General features: G+C 40.0%; 1 protein-coding gene across 2 annotated transcripts; it reads right to left on the bottom strand.

Annotated features, from left to right (window-relative positions):
• Positions 1–481: 481 nt before the first annotated feature.
• Positions 482–22,886, bottom strand: arhgap30.S (Rho GTPase activating protein 30 S homeolog). 2 transcript variants are annotated; one of them, NM_001093552.1, is given in 12 exon segments: positions 487–2,985; positions 5,130–5,353; positions 5,576–6,304; positions 8,451–8,525; positions 9,016–9,122; positions 9,639–9,798; positions 11,753–11,880; positions 12,097–12,204; positions 12,546–12,628; positions 14,980–15,124; positions 17,897–17,999; positions 22,564–22,886. In NM_001093552.1, coding segments are annotated over 12 exon segments (4,212 nt in total). In that variant the 5' UTR covers positions 22,670–22,886; the 3' UTR covers positions 487–741.
• Between the last annotated feature and the right edge of the window lie 45 nt (positions 22,887–22,931).

Consider the following 22,931-nt stretch of genomic DNA (forward strand, 5'->3'; position numbering starts at 1 on the left):
AGGCTCTGACATTTCAAGTACAGAGGCCCAAACAGCCCTATTGGCCCAATCAATAGTGAGTGTCTATGGCAACTTACAGTAGTCATGGATATGAATGAACTAGTCAGCGGGGACAGACATATATTAGGAACTATTAACACTGCAAGTTGTAAAACAGCAGTTTCCAATGGGGAACCGATTGCTTCAGTTGCAAAGACAAATCCCCAAAGATTTGGCTTGAGAGTGTGGGTTCTCAGAAATGGAAACATTTTGGTTAGATTTTTTGGTCAGCCCCATGTTCCATGGAAACACAGGGCATAGAACAAAGTGCTGACTGTGCTACTGAAGGAATCTCACGTTCTGGCTCTCTCCCTGTGAGGACATCTGCCGAGACCCCTGATGGCTCTAGAGTTAATTCCGTATGTAAACTGACCAATCCCACAGCCACATGAGCGTATTCCCACCAGTCCGTGCCCTTTGAAGTGAAGATGTCCAGACTATATAATATTAGCAAGTGGTGTGTTTATTAATGATGTTTCATGTAAGACAACTGCCAGTATGGACCTTTAAGGCTTGAGCTGGCAGTAGGGAAAGTTTACACTTAATCTGCAGAAAGAAACATTTATTTGACATTACTCAGCTACTGCCCCACAGCCATGTCAGTTTCCTACTCTGCATCACAGGGACCTGTATTTATTTTGCTTGAATATCACACAGTTAGGAGGAGCAATATAAATCCTTTTTCAAATAACCAGATCATGATTATAGCAGGGATCTGCGCTGTGGCTTCTGACAGGTCTCAGAAAGTTCTTCAGTGCTTGTCTGCTTGCCCAGACGGGACATGCTTTGTCTGTTCCACAGTGACTGCCCATCTGGTGCCATTATGGCTTCCTGGCTCATTACATACTTACAGTCTTGCAGTAATTGACTTCTTTTTGTATCTTCATCAATATTATTTCCTTTAATTGTGACTTCCAAAGAGTTTAGCGCCACAACACAGCTGTGAGGTCTGCCTCCTCCTTGCTTTTGGGCAACTTTTTGACGATGCAGAGTAACATCTTCCTTGGTGGTGTCCAGAACATGGTGTGATTCCCCAACACAGTAAGTCTGCATTCTCCTGATGGGATATTGGGACATCTGCCTTTCTCTAGCTTGAGCTACTGCTGTGTCAAATGAAATGCTCCCCCCGCTTTTCCAGCTGGAACGCATCTTTCCTTGGGGAGACTGACTACAAGGATTCCCTACCTCTACAGTGGTGATACTGTCTGTTTTCTGGCTTCCCATGTCCTTAGATTTATTACTTGCTGGGCTAACATGAATTTTACTTTTGAGGGCAGGGGGTAGCTTTGCAAATTGTGGTTTTGGTGGCACAACAGGTACAGATTTCACCTGGTGTATTCTATGAGGAGTAGTACTTAGTGTCATTGAGACACTTCCGTCAGGGAACACTGCGGGTATTAATTCAATTTCTGTCTTCTCCAGTGGGGTAACTTGCCTACATATACTGGTGTCCTGGTCAGAACATTTAGTTAAGTGCTTGTGATCAAGGCCCTCAACTTGTTGGACTGAATCAGTTGTCTCTGTTAGTAGAACATGCTCTGAAGCTGGTGGATCTGTTAGTAGAATATTTTCTGAAACTGGTGTATCTATTAGTGGAATATTCTCTGAAACTAGTAGAATATTTTCTGAAACTGGTGTATCTGTTAGTAGAATATTCTCTGAAGCTGGTATATCTGTTAGTAGGATATTCTTTGAAGCGGGTTTATCTGTTAGTAGGATATTCTTTGAAGCTGGTTTATCTCTTAGTATAATATTTTCTGAAACTGGTGTATCTGTTAGTAGAGTATTCTCTGATGCTGGTGTATCTGTTAGTAGAACATGCTCTGAAGCTGGTATATCTGTTAGTAGAACATTTTCTGAAACTGGTGTATCTGTTAGTAGAACATGCTCTGAAGCTGGTATATCTGTTAGTAGAAAATGCTCTGAAGCTGGTGTATCTGTTAGTAGAACATGCTCTGAAGCTGGTATATCTGTTAGTAGAATATTCTCTGCAGCTGGTGTATCTGTTAATAGAACAGAAGTTGGCGTATCTATTAGTAGAACACTCTCTGATGCTGGTGTATCTATTAGTAGAACATTCTCTGATGCTGATGTATCTGTTAGTAGAACACTCTCTGATGCTGGTGTTTCTGTTAGTAGAACATTCTCTGATGCTGGTGTTTCTGTTAGTAGAACACTCTCTGATGCTGGTGTATCTATTAGTAGAACATTCTCTAAAGCTGATGTATCTGTTAGTAGAACTTTCTCAGAAGCTGGTCTTACACAGTCAGTAAGTTGCATGTTATCTGCACTGGTTCCATCACATTCAGCAGAGCACACCAGGCCTTTGCTATTCTCTTGCTGCATATCCAGCATGAACATGTTTAGATCTAAACATGGAGCTGGTTTCGACACTTGTTTATTATCAGTGGTCTTAAAACCAAGGTTCAAAAGATGTAGGTGAGCCTTTTGTAAACTGGCGTGTAACAGTTCTGTAGAATCTTTACATTGCATTAAACCATGCTTGGACTTGTCTTTTTCTGATGTAGCATTAGTCTCAGGGATGTAACTGCCACCATCTTGTACTGAGGGGTCTTCCATGCTATCTTGCAAGGCTTCTGTAGAAATGTTTATAGTGTGCTGCATAATGGGAGCCTCTAATTCCAATTGTGTTGCTTTATTGACGTCCCAATTAGAATCACTGTTTAAATTCTGACAAATGCTTTTGTCCAATTCAGTTTCATTTGTCAACAAGTCCGTTGAATTTTCTACCACAAACATTGTGCTTGTTTCATGGGCCAGGGGGCTGAGTTCATCATAGGCACTCAGAAATATGTCATCTGAATTGTTGTCAATATCTTTTGAATTCTCTAAAATGTCCAAGCAATCTGCTGGCATGGAGTACATATCTTCGTCATCTTCTGTAGAGAGGTCATCTGGTGGAGGCTCCACTGAAAATTCCTCTGTCTGTTAAGGAAAAAGAAAATGTGACTTTTAGTATGGGTTAGAATGTTGACGTAATATAGCAGAAGCCATCTTATTAAAAGACCTGTGAAGAAGCATTTGGCAGGAGCCTAAAGTTGAAAATCCATTTGATTACTAGCCATTACATAATGCCCAACACAGAACCACAGCTGTGCATTGGGACTGAAAGTGGAGGTCTGTGGCTCTGAAATGCTCTGACGTGTAATTTTATTGTTTCTGACGAAATTATATACAGTACCACACTATGGGTTTGTGGCCCTCTTTGTAACTTTTATATTCTAGATCATTGAAGAAGCATGCAAGGCATTGTGGGAACAGGCATGAGTGCAGAAGAGCTGACCTGCTCAAAAGGAAGAACTTATATCCTTAACACTGAAGGCCTAATACAATGCAAGAAGCCAAAAGAGAAGTTGATTTGTCCTTTCTACCATTGGCTGTAACTTTTACTTTTTATAATTTGCAAACACTAACACTGGCCCCTCATAGGGGAATCAAGCCTGGTGATAGAGGGGCCCAACAGGAAGAACAATTAGGATGAGACTGAAGTTGAATAATTATTTGCTGTCCTAGATATTCTAGGAAGTGCAGTAAGATGGCAGCAATGATACAGCAATATTTTCATATATCTGTCACTGTGTTATAGGCTGAGGAGGCTCCTGGCCAAATAATGACTCATAAATGGGGAAGTGAAACTAAATACACTAGTCTGAAAGCTTTAATCTTGCTTTTTAAGCATTTAAGGGACATCTTACAGAAAGTGAAAGCATCTCACAGTTTTAGAGGTTTTGTTAAGCAATATTCTTTTGGTTTATCCAGGGTTGTATGTTTAGAGGTGTAATGGAGTTGAATGGTCCATTCATTGATAATGAGCAGCAGAATTTAAACCATCCTAGGGCAGGTAGGATGTCAGAATGTTATGAGCAGCAGCTAAACCTTTAGGGTTAGAGTGATATCACAACAGTAAGTATACAGTCCTGTACTTTAAACATCTTCAATAAAAGCCGTGTTTTAGCCTTTTAAAAGAAATTCCAATCTGCTTCAGTATTTTTGGTTAGGTGGATGAATTTGGCTGATTGCACCCGGTACATATTTATTGATTTATGTGCTTAGGTGTGCTGAAATGCAATCAATTTGTATATCTATATGAGGGATGTACCAAATCAAAGATATGATTTGGGATTCAGCCAAATTCAAGTACCTGGCCAAACAGTATGCGGATCCTAAAAATCACTTGACTTTTCATCACATAATCAAGGAAGTCAAAATGTTTTATCCACGCACTGTGTGTTTGGTTCTCTTTATGGGGCAAATTCACTAAGCGACGAAGCGCCTAATGCTAGCGTCAATTCGCTAGCGTTGGGCATTTTCGTTACTTCGCAAATTCACTAACGAACGCTGGCGTAAATTCGCTAGTGTTACTTCGCACCCTTACGCCTGGTGCATTGTACTGAACGCTACCTTTTACGCTAGACTTCCTTCGCCACCTCAGACCAGGCGAAGCGCAATAGAGTAGATAGAGATTGCTTCAAAAAAAGGTCAAATTTTTTTATTTGACCTTTTTTTGAAGCAATCTCTATCTACTCAGCCTAAAACGCTGGCGTTTTTTCTATATTATGGGTGATAGGCTGAAAAAGATCGAATTTTTTTTTAGGCTCCCCTCCTTCCCCCCTACATTTCCTAACTCATGGCAACTTAACTATACAGTGGGCACATGTATAGGGCAAAAAAAAAAATTTATTTGATGTTTTGAAGGTTTCCCAGGCATTTGTAGTGATTCTACGTATTCCTCCATTGAAATTTGAATTTGGCGCCGTATGCAAATTAACCATCGGTAGCGTAACTTCGCTTCGCTTAGCGAATCAACGCTAGCGCAACATCGCAACCTTACGCTACCCCTGTGAGCAACTTCGGATTTTAGTGAATTTGCGGAGCGCTGGCGAAACTACGCGAAGTGTGGTGAAGTGCGGCGAAGTTGCGCCTGGCGCAACTATGAATCTTAGTGAATTTGCCCCTATGCCTTCCGCATTCTGACAAATCTTTTACGAGTGATTTGGTGCAACCCTAATTAGTTAATATATATTTTTGCCCTTTTTGAATGTTAGGAAGCCAAAAGGTGCCTGACTTACCTGCACACAGGATGTAATCATGTCAGTCATGTATGCATTCCGAAGTTCCTCCTCCCCTGGAACCCAGCCAGAACCATATCCCTGCAGTTCCTCCTCTGCCTCATCAGCATCCAATGCACTGATCTCTGCTGTCATATCTGGCTTATCCAAAAATGAAAATGTGTCTTGAACTTCAAGAGAAATTCTTTTTTTCTCTGTGTCTGGATTCTGCTTATCTGTAGTAGCTGCATATAGAAAGCATGAATCAAGATAGTGTAACCTGTTATATTATAAATATACATCACTCTGTAATGGGCAAAGCAGTGGGCATCTATGTGCCAATCAGGGTATTGGAGTATTCAGAATTAAAATGTGCCCTGTCTAGCGGGGACAGTAAGGAGATGTGTGCAAGGCCCTCTATATGACATGGATATGGACTTTTCCATTTTCCAGAGTATCCTACTTACCAAATGGGGAACCTTTTCCTTTGACATTTGGGTCCACTTGGTCCCTTTCAGTGATAAGTTCAGGGTGTCTGAAGCCTGGTTTCTCTTGCACTGTATCAAGGCTTCTGTCAGAGTTAGCAGAAGATTTCAGTTCATTCATAACAAGGTCCCCATCGCTTTCCATACATTCTGTTACTTCATCAGGCATCAGTGTGTCCAAATGTATTTCACTTATGAGAAGTTCAATGTCATTCAACATGGCTGATTTGATTGCACTGTAATCTTCAGGGTCTATACTGGGATTTACCAGCTTTGATTGAGGTGGGTTTTCCTCTGCTGAAGAAATCTTCTCAGAACTTCTCTGCAACCCAGGATTTGTGAGACTTGGACACTCCAAACCTCTGGTCAGACGGGACAAGTTTGAAGTGATATGGCGAGGTAGAGTAACAGAAAATGGCTCTGAGATATGGACTCCTAAACATTTCTCTGCTCGATTCTGAGCACTTTTGGGGGATCTTCCTTGTGGGCTTGCCACAATAGATGACCTTCTTGGTTTTGGTGTTGTTGGTTCAGACTTAGATTCTTCTTCATAGGCTGTTTGATTACATGTCTCTGGTTGGATGGGTTGTTCCCCTGAAAATGTGTAGTCATTACCTGGCTTAGACTGAGCCCCAAAACTGTCCCTGTGCAAGGGGATCATACTTTTAGGAGATCTGCTTCTCATCAGGCTTCTGTTCTCAGAATCCATTGCTGTGAACACAAAATGAATTGATTTAGTGGAAAAAGCTCTTCACATTGAATTTCTTATTGACTTTTATTAGATTTTTCCCTAAGTTTGGGATCTTATTCTAGATCACTATTTTAGAATAAAAGCACATTTTGTATACAGCTCTGTTTGTACTTAAGACAGAAATGTAAGGCAGCTCTTATATCTGTGCAGAAAATCATTTAATATAATTTCACCTGAAAGTGGATTCTTCTCTCAATAGAACAAATACCAATTGCTTTCATTGTTTTATTAGTTTCTTAGGTACAATAACCCTAATCCTATGTTTTTTCTCGTAACCAGGCAATAAAATACAGTAACAAAGGAACAGTAACAAAGATACAAACACAAGGGGGCAAATTTTCTAAAGGGCTAAAATTCACCAGAAATCTCATCCGCAGGGACATTGCCAATTTACTAACAAGCATAAATGACAATTCGCTAGCGAAAGAGACCATCGCAAGCACAGTTTCACGCCCTATCGCCGGGCGAATTATTTACAGAACATTACCTCTTTCACCAGAGTTTCCTTCTCCACCTTAGATCTGGCGAACTGATAAAATTAAGCTACATCCTCCTCAATCTTATGTTAGTGACATCATTTCCTGTATGCCAGAAACTCATAAAAATTCTAAAAAATGCTGTAGTTTTTTCATATTTTAAAGCGGGATTGCCTTCAAAAGTCCTAACTAAGACTTTTGTGTTAACATTTTTTCCAACCATTTGAGGGGCATGCCACATTTATTTTAGGGTGGTCTCATGTCTAGGGCATTAGAGGACCTCTTGTCTTTATTATGCTTCCTTGGACATTTGTAATAATAAGTGGCCCACATCTCTAATAAAGACATATATATGACCTATATGTACCCGCCCTATGCAAATTGACCTATGTGTAAGAGTACTAACTAGGTTTGCTCTGAAATGCTCATGCTGATGAATTAACGCTAGCAAAACTTCTGCAGCGTTCGGTTGCTGAGACGCAACTTCACATTTTAGTGATTTAGCATAGTGGTAACAAATTTGCGCCTGACGAAGCGGATTCGTCTGTTAATATACCCCAAGGATTCACCTTTTCTGGTGGCATGTAAATTTCTGTGGGTGATACTAGCCATGTCTCCTTTCATATAGCCCTTGAACATCAACTTATCTAGTGGGATGTATGTCTCCCAGTCTGACACTGCATTCATATTGAGTTTCCTTCCATATGGTCCATCAGTATCTCCTCTGATCAGGTGTAGTTATGCCAGCCTGAAACTGATGCCCCATTCTGATATTGACCAGATCTCTGTCCATATAATATAAGTCCAAAGAAGGGGAGCATCATACCTCACCGCCAACACTACGCTCCATGCTACACGTGGTATCTGTCCCCCACCAAAAGTCATCCGTACAAAGATGAAGAAGTCACGGAGCAACAGGAGAAGCATTGTAAAATTTCATCTTAAATTGTATCCAGCAAATCAGCATATGGAATTTTAGATAATACTCTTCACGCGTTTCGTGACGTTTCGCCACTTCCTCAGAAGCGGTCTACATTTCAAGATCGATTATTAAAGTTGAAATTTTACAATGCTTCTCCTGTTGCTCCGTGACTTCTTCATCTCTGTCCATATGATCCATGAATGTCATCTTCTCTGATGGGATGTATGTGTCCCTGTCTAATACTGAATAAGTTTCCTTCCATATGGTCCATCAGTGTCTACTCTGGTCAGGTATAGTTATGCCAGTCTGATACTAAGCAGGTTTTCTTTTATACGATCCATATTTGTTACCTTCTGTGTTAAGACATAGATGCCCCATTCTCTTCCATATGATCCATGAATGTGGGATGTGGGCTTCCCTGTCTAACACTAGCCTGGTCTACTTTTATTGAACCCTACATGTCACCTTCTCTTGCTGGGGTGTTCTAGTCTGGCTGGCCAGATCTTCTTCCATACCTTCACCAAATAATATAGTCTGTTGTGGGACATAAGTCATATCTGATACTGGCCAAGTCTCTTTCCATATGATTCATAAATGCCATCAGGTCTATGTCACATTCTCTAGTAGGTAGGTGTTCATCTTTAAAATAGAACTCACCTGTCTTAAAGGGGGTTTTCACTAAAAAAATCGGTACAATAACTGACTTACCATCCGATGCATGAGGCACAGAACTAAGGGAGTCCATGCTTTTTGCCGGTCGAAGACTCACTTTGCCTGTTTTGTCTTAAGCAAAAGGGAAGAAAGCATGAGAAAGTGTTCCAGACAGGAAACATGGCAAACACTTACTATTATTAGCATGTTTTTTTAAAGCGCCAACATATATACTGAGCCATATAGGTGGTAAAGAGGTCCCTGCTCAACAGAGCTTACAATTTAAATGGAGAAGGGGTATGGGACTCAATGTATCTGGCAGGAACAAATTCGATTTCTTGTTCTTTCCCTGGGAAAGTTTGTTGGACTCTGCACTTTTCAGGTGCTAAAGCATGTGGAAATCACATAGGTAAGTGAGAAACCCTTCTGCATCTTCTAAGTTCTACCCACCACTGTATTGCTCCATTAATAAACATCCAGTGAGCCCAAACTGTGACCCATTTCTGGGCCTGCCCACCACCTACGCTCAGTTGCCATTGTCATATCCACCCATCAATATTATGCTGAGCAACATATAACAATGACAGGGCATGATGCCGTATGGTGAGAATATTGTGAGTACCTGAGTCTTTCTCATCCTGCTTGTTTGCTTTGCGCTTGGAATCGTTGTTGGATCTGCCAAGGTTGAAAATGGATTTCCATTTCTTTGCTTTCAAGGAACCCTTTCGCCTATGCACATAGATTGAATTATTATTGCTACCATGAGATACAATGCAGTCTGATATATATATGCTTCTATTCTTCTACAGACTACTACCTGGCGAGTCCAGCAAAATAGCCCTCCCCACCTTCCCGAGTCTCATGATATAAATCCTCCGCTCTTCTTCCTCTGACATCAGCTTATTATGATTAATTATATCTGAAGCATTAAGGGAGATTCATTAATGGCTAATGGAATAAGAGAAATTCTGAACTGTGCTACAACATTGGCTTTGTCAGGAGAATGACATGGCAGGTCTGTCCCATTTAATGTTCCTGTGGATTCAGATTAACTCAGGAAGATGCCAGAAGGGCCAATTACCTTATATATTCCTTTGCATCCAGATAAGCTTTAGTTCAGGCAATGAACGGTTGGGCTGAAATATCTGAACTCCCAATTTTGTGAGCCCCCCACACACAAATTAGCTGGCTCTGTAATAGGGACATCTATAGCAACATGATATAACATATTTAACAGGTAGTTACTTGTGATCAGAAAGCTCAATGATGGTGTGGTAAGGGCGCATCTGCGGGGGCCCATCACCCTGGTGTAGCACACTTGGTATGTTATAGGTCAGGGAGCGGAAATAATCCTCACGGACACAAGATGGCGAATTCACACTTGTTATAGAGCAGTGCTCACTTCCTACACCAAAAGACCAGTGTTAATAGTTGCACCCATCAAACAACTTACTTACTAAGTATATTGGTTTAAAGGACCAGTAACATGAAAATTTTTTATTTTTTTAAAGTAATAAAAATATAATGCAGTGTTGCTCTGCACTAGTAAAACTGCTGTGTTTATTGTTTATATAAATAAGCTGCTGTGTAGCCATGGGGGCAGCCATTCAAAGGAGGAAAGGCTCAGGTTACACACAGACAGCAGATAAGCTCTGTAAAACATAATGTTATCTGTTATCAACTACTGTATTTATCCTGTGCCATATAGGATTTTTTCAATTTCCGCCATTGCTATTCAACAATTTGTTAATATAAACTATAGTAGTGTTTCTGAAGTAAACACATCAGTTTTACCAGTGCAGGGCAACAGTACATGAAATTTTCATTACTTTAAAACAATTTCGTTTTTGTTGTTACTGTTCCTTTAACTTTGCTCTTTGACATCTGGACAGAAGTGCTAAAGAGCTTCACTGCTGTCACTGACATTTTGTATACAGCAACTAGATGCTACACTTTGTTACCAGCCTGTTCTCATTGCTCCTATAGCAAGATGGCGGCACACAATGCTCTTATTCCAGGCCATCAACCCTACACTCAATCATTATTGACATGTATTTATAAAGCGCCAACAAATTCTGTTGTGCTGTACTGTAAAGGGGTGTATACACATACAGTACAGATGAATACAAAACTAAAACCTATAACCAATACAAAAGAATGTCCTACTGCATCAGCTAACAGAAGGCAGTGGTGATAGGCAAAACTGCAATGGCGCCTGGATCCCTTTGTACCCTCTGGATGATACTAGCCTCGTGATAAGGTTTGTAATTTGGAAACACATTGTTCTCATCCAACTTGGGTTTCAGGAGAAGCCAAGACAGCAAATGAGCAATGGGGTGGTTTGCTCTTGAGGTGAGGCCCTAAAATGCTCATGTAAAGTAACAAGTAGGCATTGCTGGGATTAGAATTGGTGATCATGAGGAAAAACCAGCTATGTTTGCTAATGATACACTATTATACCTTGAAATGAAAATGTTACCAATCCCAATCCACCTCTCGAACTCTCTACTTATAGCACTATAGTGGGTGAACTCTGCTCCCAGAGTCTTCCTGACCTTTTTACAACTGTCTGTAGACTCTGTTGGTGTAGCCACCCCAGATATGCATAGGTATTACTCGTCTGCCAGATCACAGCCTGGTGGTGGGCAGCACCCAAGGGAATGAACACAACTACTACACTTGAATCTCACCTTATAAGGTCTTCTAAAGCATTAAAAAAACGCCTTTATAGAGGCCAGGGCCCTAACACATTTTGCACTGCCTATGACAGCCTTAATCAGGGACTGGAAACTTCCTCGAAACACTTCCCAGTGAACCAAAACTATTGCCCATGTTACAGATCGATGGTACAACCCAACCCTGCCTCATATCTCAGATCCTAAGATATGGACACAATACAGTGTATATGGGGGAAGGTTGTCTGCTACTCTTTGATGACCTCAAAACTAAATGTAACCTTCCAAATAAAATGCTGTTTTGCTGCTTACATGCCCTCAGCACACAATTGCTACATACCTCCTTAGAGACAACACCACTTTCCTGTGGTGCTTTCCAAATCCCTATACTGGTTCCTTGTTTCCTCTCAGACTGAGCGAGAAGTGAATTATGTACCAATTCTTGCAGCAGAGTCAACCTCCACTGTATTATGTCCAGTCTGTCATCTACCCACTGTTCCTGGATTTCCCATTCAGTCTCTTCCTGGTATTAGAGCTATGGGTGATGCTCCTCTCCAGGAATCCTATCTGTTTAATCTGAAATATAGCCATTCCTATGTTTTCCCTCACAACCATTGTCCCCTGTTCCTCTTACATTTTCAGCAATGCTTAATGGAGTTTTGTATGGGTATATGAAGTTCCTACCAGCCAGAGGCATGTCCCCAAACAGCTGCTCCACATGTGTTAGCATGAATTCCACTACAATGGATTGGATTCGGACCTCCATGAATGCCGCTGTGCCATTAAAGCCAGATGATTCAATATCCTTAGATCTGTAGAGAGGAACATCTTATAGTATAGTAACATGCTTCCAAGAACATTTTGCCATTAAGAAACATGTAACCCAGAGAAAATGGAGCGGGGTCAATGGTTTATAGTATTATTAGGTTGAGCAGATGGGTTTGTAGGAATGTGGTTCAATGGTTAATTGCACAGAAAATGACATAGGCACTTTTACTGTCCAGCAGAAGGACTGGGAAGAATCTTACCTGAGCAGGTTAGGGGCCCATACTATAGCCAGGTTCCGTGCATGCATGTTTGTTTGAGAGCTGAAGGAAGCCATGTGTAGCAGATGCCTCATTAGATACTCCAGAGTCCTGCAGGGAATATGTAATTAAAAAATCCTCTTTGGTAATGTAAATTAATTTAGGGACGTCTATACAATGTCTTTAACCATGGTAAGTTAATCTACTTTTCCCAGAGGTTCTAGCCTAGGCTAGCAATACACAATTGCTTATATACCCTAGCAGTGACCCCCCAATAACCAGAGAGCATTAATTATAATTAATTAAGAAGTTGTTTAGCATAAGGCCATATATAACATCTTTACATGGTACATGGTAGACAAGCCTTCTGCAGTACTAAACATGTGGGATGAAACCTGCCACCTTGAAATGGCTGTATTCCTTGCTGGGAGTGGATATTGTAACCTCATTACCTGTAATGTGGGAGTGGAAGTTCATTCATCACCTCCTTAATCTTTATAAGTCGTTGTTCCTCAAGCTGGATCGCCACAGCATCCTGTATTAGGAAAGGCAGTATTATCAGCAGCAAAGTGATTGTCATTGTGCATGAGGCAGGTAGTGGTGCTGGCTGAGGGGTGGCATTATTTTCTTTTAATTTCTACATTTAGTTCTATGAGGTTTGCTCAGCTATACAAAGCACTTGTTGAGTAGCAGCAGCTTGGTCCTCATGGCAAATCAGACATTCCAATCTAATTGTTTTTGTCTAATTGCACAATGTAACCATTCCTAGAAGTGTTGAGCTATGGAGTTATGTCATTGTGCAGTCAGAGGAGTGGTCATGCTCAATTCACAGGTCTAATGCATGATTTGGGGGGGCAGGGTTCCTATACCTATAATATGTATCAGAGCTCACACTTTCAAAATCACCAGAAATCCTGTCTCTCAACATGCAGAATTGTGCCAGAGTCAGTTACGTTGTTAGCTTTATTTGAGTGTGCTCTGCCACAAAAGGGAACGCTCCTAAAATAAATATTAGACCTACCTGTCAAAAGCTGACCTGACTTTTGCATGCATGAAGAGAGAATGACGTTTATATTAAATGTATATTTTAGTGATTGTTCTCCTTTAAATTCTTTAGTTTTGGGATGTTCTGGGGTAGTTATGAAGAAAGATTTGGGAAAACCATGACCTTTTTTTCAGTGAAAACCTTGATTTTTTCATAGTGAAAAGCTCTATTTTTGTTTTTTAATTTTTTCACCTTTTTTCCATCATTTACAGTTTTTTTCAGAATAATAGTGTGTTTTATAAAGAGACTAAAGGTGGCCATAGACGCACAGATAATATCATACGAAACGAATTTTCGTCCAATATTCGTTGCGTGTATGGTGGAAAAAGAGCCGACCGATATCGGCAGAAGACTTGGATATCGGTCGGCTCATCGATCGGGCTGGACGGAAAATTTTGATTGGGTGCCTTTGAAGGGACCCAAACATCGCCCATTGTTAGTGCTGAATCGTCAGATACAGGTAGAATTTTATTGTTTCTTACCATATATTTACCTGTATATCTGCCGATTCAGCTCTACACGTGTGTATTGAAACGAACGATCTTTCTTGAAAAGATCTTTTCCAAGAAAGATCGTAATTGTTACGTCTATGGCCACCTTAAAGGTCCAAATCCTTATAATACGTTTTTTTTCCATCCAGTCAAACGCATTGGGAGCACTTCCCATTCTATTCCAAATCAAACCAGGAAGAAAAATGGATGAAATGTGTTTTATTCCTTTAAAGAAAGTAAAGGGAATATTAGGCAGCAGTCTCTGAATTTTTCTTTCCCAACTCATTGACTGTATCAAGTGAAAGATGGTTGTGTTGCTTTGAATGAGGGAACTAATATTGAGTTTGTGTTGTATGGACTCCACCAACTTTCAAGATAGTCACTTCTAATTGTAACAGTATCACAGGTAACTTTACTCCTTCTTTCATCTTCTTGGTCTTCTTTGGTCTTCTTTGCCATTTTGGATATTCTTCTATCCATTCCAATGGTCTTTTTCCCTTTTCTTCCATGGATTTCAGGTTTTGGTGCCATTTGAGATCATTTTAGCTGAGCAGCCTCTCATTGTCTATAATTCTTTCTAAATTTCCCCCTATCCAATCAATTTTTGAATCAAAGTCGACTGTTCTTCTGAACAATGTGTGGAAGGAGCCATTTGAGTGAGAGTTTCAGAGAGAAATACACTATAACCAGCAGCACAACATTTGCTCCTTCCTTTCTTTAATAAGGGCCCAAATCGACTCCTGTTTATTCCAAAAATGAATGAACTTACTAATTGAACCCCACACTGCTATTATTTGGAACAAGCTATTATTTGGACCAATGAATGATTCAATGATACAGAATAAGCAGCTTGGCATGACTGTTGGTCTGTTGGTTTCTATGACTCTACTACACCTATTAGTAAATTATTTGCCATCCAGAAATAGAATTTCTACTAAAACCAGTGATTGATCAGGTTAGTGACGGTGCCCTGCTATTATTCTGAACACAACTGTATGTGTCTCATGGTCCATTGGAATGATTCACAAGGGAACTAGCAATGCTTCCAATTGAGTCCTTTATAGGAGACTCATGCTGACATAGACATCTGGAGCACTTCTGGGTATACAGGTGGGGTCACTACATGCCCAGACTGAGATTAAAAATCTACTCTGCCATTTCTGGTACAATGAGGGGCATTACTACAGAGGAAGTAAGACCCTGTGGTTGCGGGAGGCACAGAAGTGTAGAGGGCAGAGTGATTAATCAATGAGTGATTTCAGTACACTGAAGAAGTCAACCAGCTCCATCACAGGCCCCTTTGTGTGTGTGATGTTTGTTGTGCCATTTGGGGAGACACACAGTACTTACAGCAAATTTATCATAGAGCTGATAGGTCAGCAGTGGGTTGGGTAACTCCCTGAAATAGGCTTTGCACAGAGAGCTGACGCAGTGCACATCTTGTAGGTAGGTGTCCTTACTTAGGTTTGGCTGGCGCTCCAAATCGAACTCCTGCCTGAGGAAGGTGCATGAGGTAATAAGTATTAACATCTGAGTAATGCAAGCTGGTCGGTAACAAAAATACGATGTGATATATATATATATATATATATATATATATATACAGTATATATATATATATATATATATATATATATATATATATATATATATATATATATATATATATATATAGTAAGGGGTTTAGGTAGCTGGGATCAGTTTTTTTGGGGTAACACAACCCACGGCACAAGCACACCTTAGGAGAGTGTAGTCACTTTTTGCCAGTTTATTTTCTCTTGTAGTAATATAAACAAAACAAACAATTCAAAATAAAATCCTTGCCACTTAATGGGCTTCTAAATAATACAGTTCAGTTTGCCTAACTAACCAGGAGGGTGCCTACCACCTGTCTCCCCAAAACAGAGAACATACAGGAATATACAAAATCCTAAACCTTGTGGTGATTTCAATCCCTCTCAGTCGGCTCACACTGGCAGCTTTCCTGTGTCTTTTTCCCCATCAACACTCACTTTCTCTAACCTTTATCAATATTCACAGCCTCCATCCTTCATCAACACTCACTTTCTTTAGCCTTCATCAACTCTCACTTTCTTTAGCCTTCATCAACACTCACTTTAACATTCATCAACACTCACTTTAACCTTCATCAGCATTCACTTTATCTAACCACACTTTCTGTAACCTTCATCAACACTCACATCCTCCAGCCTTCATCAACACTCATTTTTTTAACCTTCATCAACACTCACTTTCTCTAACCTCCATCAACACTCATTTTTTTAACCTTCCTCAACACTCACTTTCTCTAACCTTCATCAACACTCACTTTCTCTAACCTTTTTCACATCCTCCATCCTTCCTCAAAACTCACTTTCTCTAACCTTCATCAACACTCACTTTCTCTAACCTTCATCAATGCTCACTTTCGCTAACCTTTATCAATACTCACATCCTCCATCCTTCATTCACTTTCTTTAATCTTCAACAATACTCACATCCTCCAGTCTTCATCAACACTCACTTTCTCTAACCTTCATCAAAACTCACTTTCTCTAACTTTCATCAACACTCACTCTCTCTAACCTTCATCAAAACTCACTTTCTCTAACCTTCATCAACACTCACTTTCTCTAACCATTATCAATACTCACATCCTTTAGCACTCACTTTCTGTAATCTTCATCAATACTCACATCCTCCAGTCTTCATCAACACTCACTTTCTCTAACCTTCATCAAAACTCACTTTCTCTAACTTTCATCAACACCCACTTTCTCTAACCTTCATCAAAACTCACTTTCTCTAACTTTCATCAACACTCACATTCTCTAACCTTCATCAAAACTCACTTTCTCTAACCTTCATCAACACTCATTTTCTCTAACCTTTATCAATACTCACATCCTCTTTCCTTCAGCACTCACCTTCTGTAATCTTCATCAATACTCACATCCTCCAGTCTTCATCAGTACTCACTTTCTCTAACCATCATCAAAACTCACTTTCTTTAGCCTTAATAAACACTAACTTTCTCTAATAGGTCTGGTTCAGGAGAATCTCTTATAATCCAGTTGTCATAGACTTTAGTTGTTTTGATGGGAACAGTAAATGGTTAAGGAAATTGAATCAGGCCCAAAATAAAAGCTCCAATAGAAAGTTATATGTGTTGAGTGCTTGTTAGCAATAATTGGGGGGGTCGTCACTGATCAATTTTCCCTCTAAGTTGTGGGGCACTTACAAAACTTTCGAGTCCAGCACACAAAACAAATTGTGGTGCACACAGACTTAAGTCCAGGTACAAATTATGGTGCACACCTAATGACAGATATCTAATAATGGGAAAAAAGATACCAGATAAATGCAGTAAATGAGCAATTTTTTCAGTAGCTGAAGTGACTTTCGGGACAATTTATATGCACTGTCTTTATTTTGCCAGATAATTTTGGAACTGTTTGGTACCTAATGCTACGTGGGAGATACGAAGATTCTTTTAAGGTGATTTTTCAAAAATTTTCCCTCATTTTTATAAAAACTGTTAAGTTCAGAAATACTTTGAAGTTATGTAATTAGGAGTAGAAAAACACATTTACCCTTTCTGGATTCTGCTGAATGGCTACTTTCAAAAACGATATAGTTTCCTGAGGTAAACCAACTGTTACAGGGTGTTTGACTTTGGAATCTAAAGTCTGCTGATTTCTTCAGTATTGCTTTAAATATTTGGTCATTTTCCATGTGGGAATTCTTGGTTTATAGACATCATGACCCCCCCTCTATACACATCTCGTATTGGCATGTTTGGCATCAATTGGAACATTTTTGTGTATAAATCCATTTATCATGAAAAAGTTGTTGGTAAATGGAGTCTTGTTACACAGTTACACACAGTGTAGAAAAAAACCCAATGTATCTGGGTTGTTTTTAGGTAAACTTAAAGTTTCCCCCAGGGAATGCCTTTAAAGGGAAAGAGTACAAAATGTTCAAAAAACATTTGGCACTGAAAGGGTTAATGAGATGACAGGAACAAATGATAATGCAAATGTTACTAAAAGGGGAAAAAAATGAGAAGAGAGATGAGACGCTGTCAGGTACTTGAACTTGTGTGTTGGTAACTTCCCCCGAAGTGGCTGGAGCGACACACAAGCCTTATACAGGTACACAGGTAAGTGGCTGCAACTTTTGGTGACATTGGGTCATTAACATTAACATTAAAAAAGAACAGTGAGAAGCAAATGACTAAAACTATGAGAAGAGAGACATTATTTACCTTAACTTATGGACATTGGAGGCAATGCCGCACAGCCTGTAGATCCCATCGACTATTCCATGTTCCTCCACAAACTCTGTGCAGCTTCTCAACACCTGGGGAACTGGTATAAAGCCATTTAGACTTAGAGATCACAGCTAGATATCCATACTCACACACTAATACTCACACACTATGGGGCACATTTATCAACGGTTGAATATTGAGGGTTAAATGACCCTCGAATTCGACCCTCAAAGTTAAATCCTTCGAATATCGAATTCGAAGGATTTAGTGCAAATACTTCAATCCGAACTATTTTAATCGAACGATCGAAGGATTTTTCTTCAATCAAAAAAAGCTTATAAAAGTGATGGGGAAGGTCCTCATAGGCTAACATTGTACCTCGGTAGGTTTAAACTGCCGAAGTATGTAGTCGAAGTTTTTTTAAAGAGACAGTACTTCGACTATCGAATGGTCGAATGAATTTTAGTTTGAATCGAAGGTCGTAGTGGCCTATTCGATGGTCGAAGTACCCAAAAAAATGCCCCTTTGTCTATAGGACACCTGGGGAACTGGTATAAAGCCATTTAGACTTAGAGATGACAGCTAGATATCCATACTCACACACTAATACTCACACACTATCTCTAAAGGACACATGGGGAACTGGTATAAAGCCAGAAAGATATCCATACTCACACAATATGGCTATATGACACCTTGGGAACTGGTATAAAGCCAGAAAGATATCCATATTCACATAATATGTCTATAGGACACATGGGGAACTGGTATAAAGCCAATTAGCTTAAAGGTCACAGCTAGATATCCATACTCACACAGTAATACTCACACACTAATACTCACACACTATGGGGCAAATTCACTAAGATGCGAAGTGCCGAACGCTAGCGTTATTTCGCTAGCGTTTGGCATTTTCGTTACTGCGCAAATTCACTAACGAACGCTGGCGTAGTTTCGCTAGTGTTACTTCGCAACCTTATGCCAGGCGAAGTTTCGCTAGCGACAAAACTACGCAAATTCAATAACTTGCGCAGGGTACTGAACGCTTCCTTTTATGCTAGACTTCCTTCGCCACCTCAGACCTGGCGAAGCGCAATAGAGTAGATAGGGATTGTTTCAAAAAAAGTCAATTTTTTTTCTAAGTCCCAAAAAAATGCTGGCGTGTTTTCTACATGATGGCTGATAGGCTGAAAAAGATCGAAAAATTTTTGGGGCTCCCCTTCCTCCCCCCTACATTTCCTGACTCATGGCAACTTACCTAGACAGTGGGCACATGTGTAGGGCAAAATAAAATTATTATTTGCAGATTAGAAGGTTTTCTAGTAGTGCAGATACGTATTCCTCCATTGAAATTTGAATTTCGCGCCGTATGCAAATTAGCCTTCGCTAGCGTAACTTTGCTTTATATAGCGAATCAACGCTAGCGCAACTTCGCATACCCCAGTGCGCAACTTCGGATTTTAGTGAATTTGCGGAGCCCTGGCGAAACTACGCCTGGCAAAGTGCAGCGAAGTGCGGCGAAGTTGCGCCTGGCGCAACTTCGCATCTTAGTGAATTTGCCCCTATGTCTATAGGACACCTGAGGGGAACTGGTATAAAGCCAGTTAGACACATAACAGACACATTTTGTGTTTTTATTGCATTTGTACCACTGCGTTATTGTTTATTACATGTATTTTAGCAAAGTTTGCAGCTTGGAGCAAAAATACATTTACCCACATTGGATTTGTCAGTATATGTACTTTCCAAAATACACGTACAATACACAGGCAGGGGCTTTGTTTGCAGAAGCAGCTCAGTAGTTAGGGTGATTTGCCTTTGAATGTAATACGTTGTGTGAGATAAATGCAGCAAATTGCAATATTTTAGGTCAGTTTTCAGAATTGTCACAAAAGCAGCTAGATTTAGGAAAGCTTTGCAGTTCAGTTGTTTGGTAAGATATATTTACCCATTTTGGATTTGTCAGAATGTATACTTCCCAAGAAGATTTGGATTTCAGGGGTCAACATACTTTTGGGGGCTCATATAGCACATCAAATGCATTCAGAGTGCAAAAGTGACAATTTGTATGCATTATTTTTATTTCAGCACCTCTACATTCTATATACTAGGGTAAACTTACTCACATTGGCCAACAACATTTTCAGTGGAGCCCTGGTATTCACATTTAGGGTGTTTTATTTTGGTACCTAATAACCTGTGGGAGATAAGATCATATCAAATGGAAACTTTTGCTGTTTATTTAATTAATTTTTTGAAAAAATGTTCAGAAAAGATTTGCAGTTAGGTAGTTTGGAGTAGAAAGGCATACCCATTTCAGATTTAGCCGTATGTGTTCTTTAAGAAAATATATGATTCCACTGGATAAAATTCCTGTCAGTGGCATTCTTGGCCTTAAAATCTACAGAGTATGCAGGGAGAGCCGGAGTGGTGCTTTCGGACTATTGAAGTACACTTCTGGCAGTTTTTGACATTTTCAACTTTAAAATCTCCATACAACTAAACAAATTTGCTACTGACATGATTGGGAGACAGGATTTTCCAAATATAAAAAAAAATAAATTAAAGTTTGGTTATATGATACAAAGTTCCATGTTGATTTGGGTCATGGCATTATGAAGGTGTTTAAGGGTAATTCATCCAACTGAATGTAATGTGGGAAATCTGGAAGCCAATGAATGAACTGGAAGGAGGTAAAAAGGCCACTGATTGGGGGTTTATTGATGACAATTCCAGCTATAAATGCACACTGCTCTACATAATTTCCTGTGGGATAAGCCCCGGTGCTTTCACTATTTCTCAGTTTCCTATGTCAGGTGTCTTGTTTGAATGCTATTGGTTTTGGGTTTTGGAATTGGTTCTGATGTTATTGTAATTTATATTGCTTGTTTTTGTCCATAAATAGTTTACCGTGAGATTATTATAAGTGGACTTTGCCATTGATCTCACAGTTATTTTAGTCCCTTTAATTGGTGTTATTGGATTTTAAGTGATTGTATTAAATTTTTCATTTTTCCCCATTTATCTGTTTTTGTGTGCACAATTTTTATTTTGTGAGTACATCTTACTGCTTGAGCTTGTAGGGCACCAAATGAATGCAGCGGTAAGGGGTAACCATGATTGCACACTAATAACTTTGGGTCTGAATGTGACCCATGGTTGGGTCCTTGTATACCTACTGGACATCAAATGCCCCATAAAACCACTAGCATTCATGTTTCTGATGTTTTATCTGTCCACAGAAGAGATGTTGCAATTGAGAATTTAACACAATGTATACTTTCCAAATATATATGATTTTCTGGGATCAAATTACTGTTTTGGGGCTTACATAAAAAATGCAAGAAGTGTATGGTGTTTGCACTAGACAAAGAGTCAGGAAATAATACCTATACACTGTTTTAATTCTTGGCTCTCGGCATAGAATTCTTTTTATAATCCCATGCATACTTTTGTACCTAAGGGAAGTAGTTGCTACCTGTGATGCTTTTAAGCAAATGTGAAAGAGCTGAAATGTTTCGCCTATAGTGGAGGAAAGGGGAAGTATTCACTTACACAAGCCCCTATTTCCTGCATTACAAAATGTGTCTCAGGAAGCCACTTACCACTCACTCGTATGTGTGTCAATGTTGTGCGTCTATGTGTGTCATTCCCATATGTGTCTATGCTGTGTGTGTTTGTACTTACTGGAATGAGCTGCCATGATTATCACTGCAGGCTCTAAATGTCAGTCTGTCTGTGAGGTTCTCTCTAAGCCAGCAGGTCCCACAGTCTAGCTGTCAATTTATGGTACCAGGGGGACAAAATACTACACAACTCCCCCCATTTAAGTTGAATGGGAAATATAAAAATCCAATGTGGAGGTAGAGGTATGGGTTAGTTTCTTCCTGTAAATCGACCAAACAGTCCAACTGGCACAGTGTATGGCACCCTGCCCCGACCAAACCCCTGGTACCAGGCACAAAGTATGGCACATTCCTTTACCCTGCCCCAGCCAGTCCCCTGGCACCAGGCATAAAGTATGGCACATTCCTTTACACTGCCCCGGCCAAACCTCTGGCACCAGGCACAGTGAAAGGGATATGTACCAGGGAATAACACGGAATATCCAGTGGGCTAATGTCACTGTTGAACTTTAGGCAGGGAAGGAGATGGCCCCTTATAAATTGCCCCACCGTGAAGGAGATGGGAGTCTGGGTATTACACAAGTGGGTGCTGGAACTTATATATTCGTGGGAAGTTTTGTAGATTTTAGCATCACTATCATTTTATCCATTGACATTTTCTGTATTTTGTGATGTTCATTAATTCTCATGTGGCACAGAGGTATCTGTGAGCTGTAATATATTGTAATAATATTAAATGTGGGTGGTACATTAGCAGTCGGACCTATATACATATTATATATATTGTAAATCTCTAGAGCATATGGAATGGAATTCAGTTCACATCTGTAAGGATACGGCCTGCCTTCCAGTTGATGGGGAGTTTATATAGGCTGAGGGGTGTTTTCAGGTCTAGCTGTATTTTGGAATTAAGCACTATACTGTTCAAGGTATTTAGGTAGAGACATGGTTCTTGTGGACAATTTAAATGATGGAACAGTCACTTCTTATACAACTGTAGCTTTAGGAAATCATTAATTGTAATTTGGAAATTACCTTCTAGTCCAGAAATGGTGAGATGTTCCAGTAAATCACATCCAAAGGTTTTGTCTTTGGTGGCTTTCTTCCTCACCTTCTGCCTGGCCTTCATTGCAAGCGACATTGGGGCAATTACTCACAAGTAACAAATCTTTCTCTGCTATTAAATGGGCCAAGAGATTTCATTACAGCCCACAATTCTGTGGCACAGAACATTCATTAGGGGCAGCTCTGATCTCTCCACCAGTTCCCAAAGTCTCTCATTGTCAGATTGAGGCAAACCAGATCCAAGTTCTTCCATGTATGATTTCCATTGCACAGCTACCACCTCGATCCCGTGCACCTTCTCTTGCAATTCAACCTGAAAGGATGTGGTTCTCGTAGAG

This window comes from Xenopus laevis, chromosome 8S (assembly GCF_017654675.1).
Source record: "Xenopus laevis strain J_2021 chromosome 8S, Xenopus_laevis_v10.1, whole genome shotgun sequence".
NCBI lineage: Eukaryota > Metazoa > Chordata > Amphibia > Anura > Pipidae > Xenopus > Xenopus laevis.

Coding starts and splice junctions, on each gene's coding strand:
- arhgap30.S (XM_041574239.1), bottom strand. CDS start 12,574: ATGAATGAACTTCCACTCCCACATTACAG. Junction 12,205..12,545: donor CTTCCACTCCCACATTACAG/GTAATGAGGTTA, acceptor TATTCCCTGCAG/GACTCTGGAGTATCTAATGA. Junction 6,305..8,450: donor TGTGCCTCATGCATCGGATG/GTAAGTCAGTTA, acceptor TTGTGTTCACAG/CAATGGATTCTGAGAACAGA.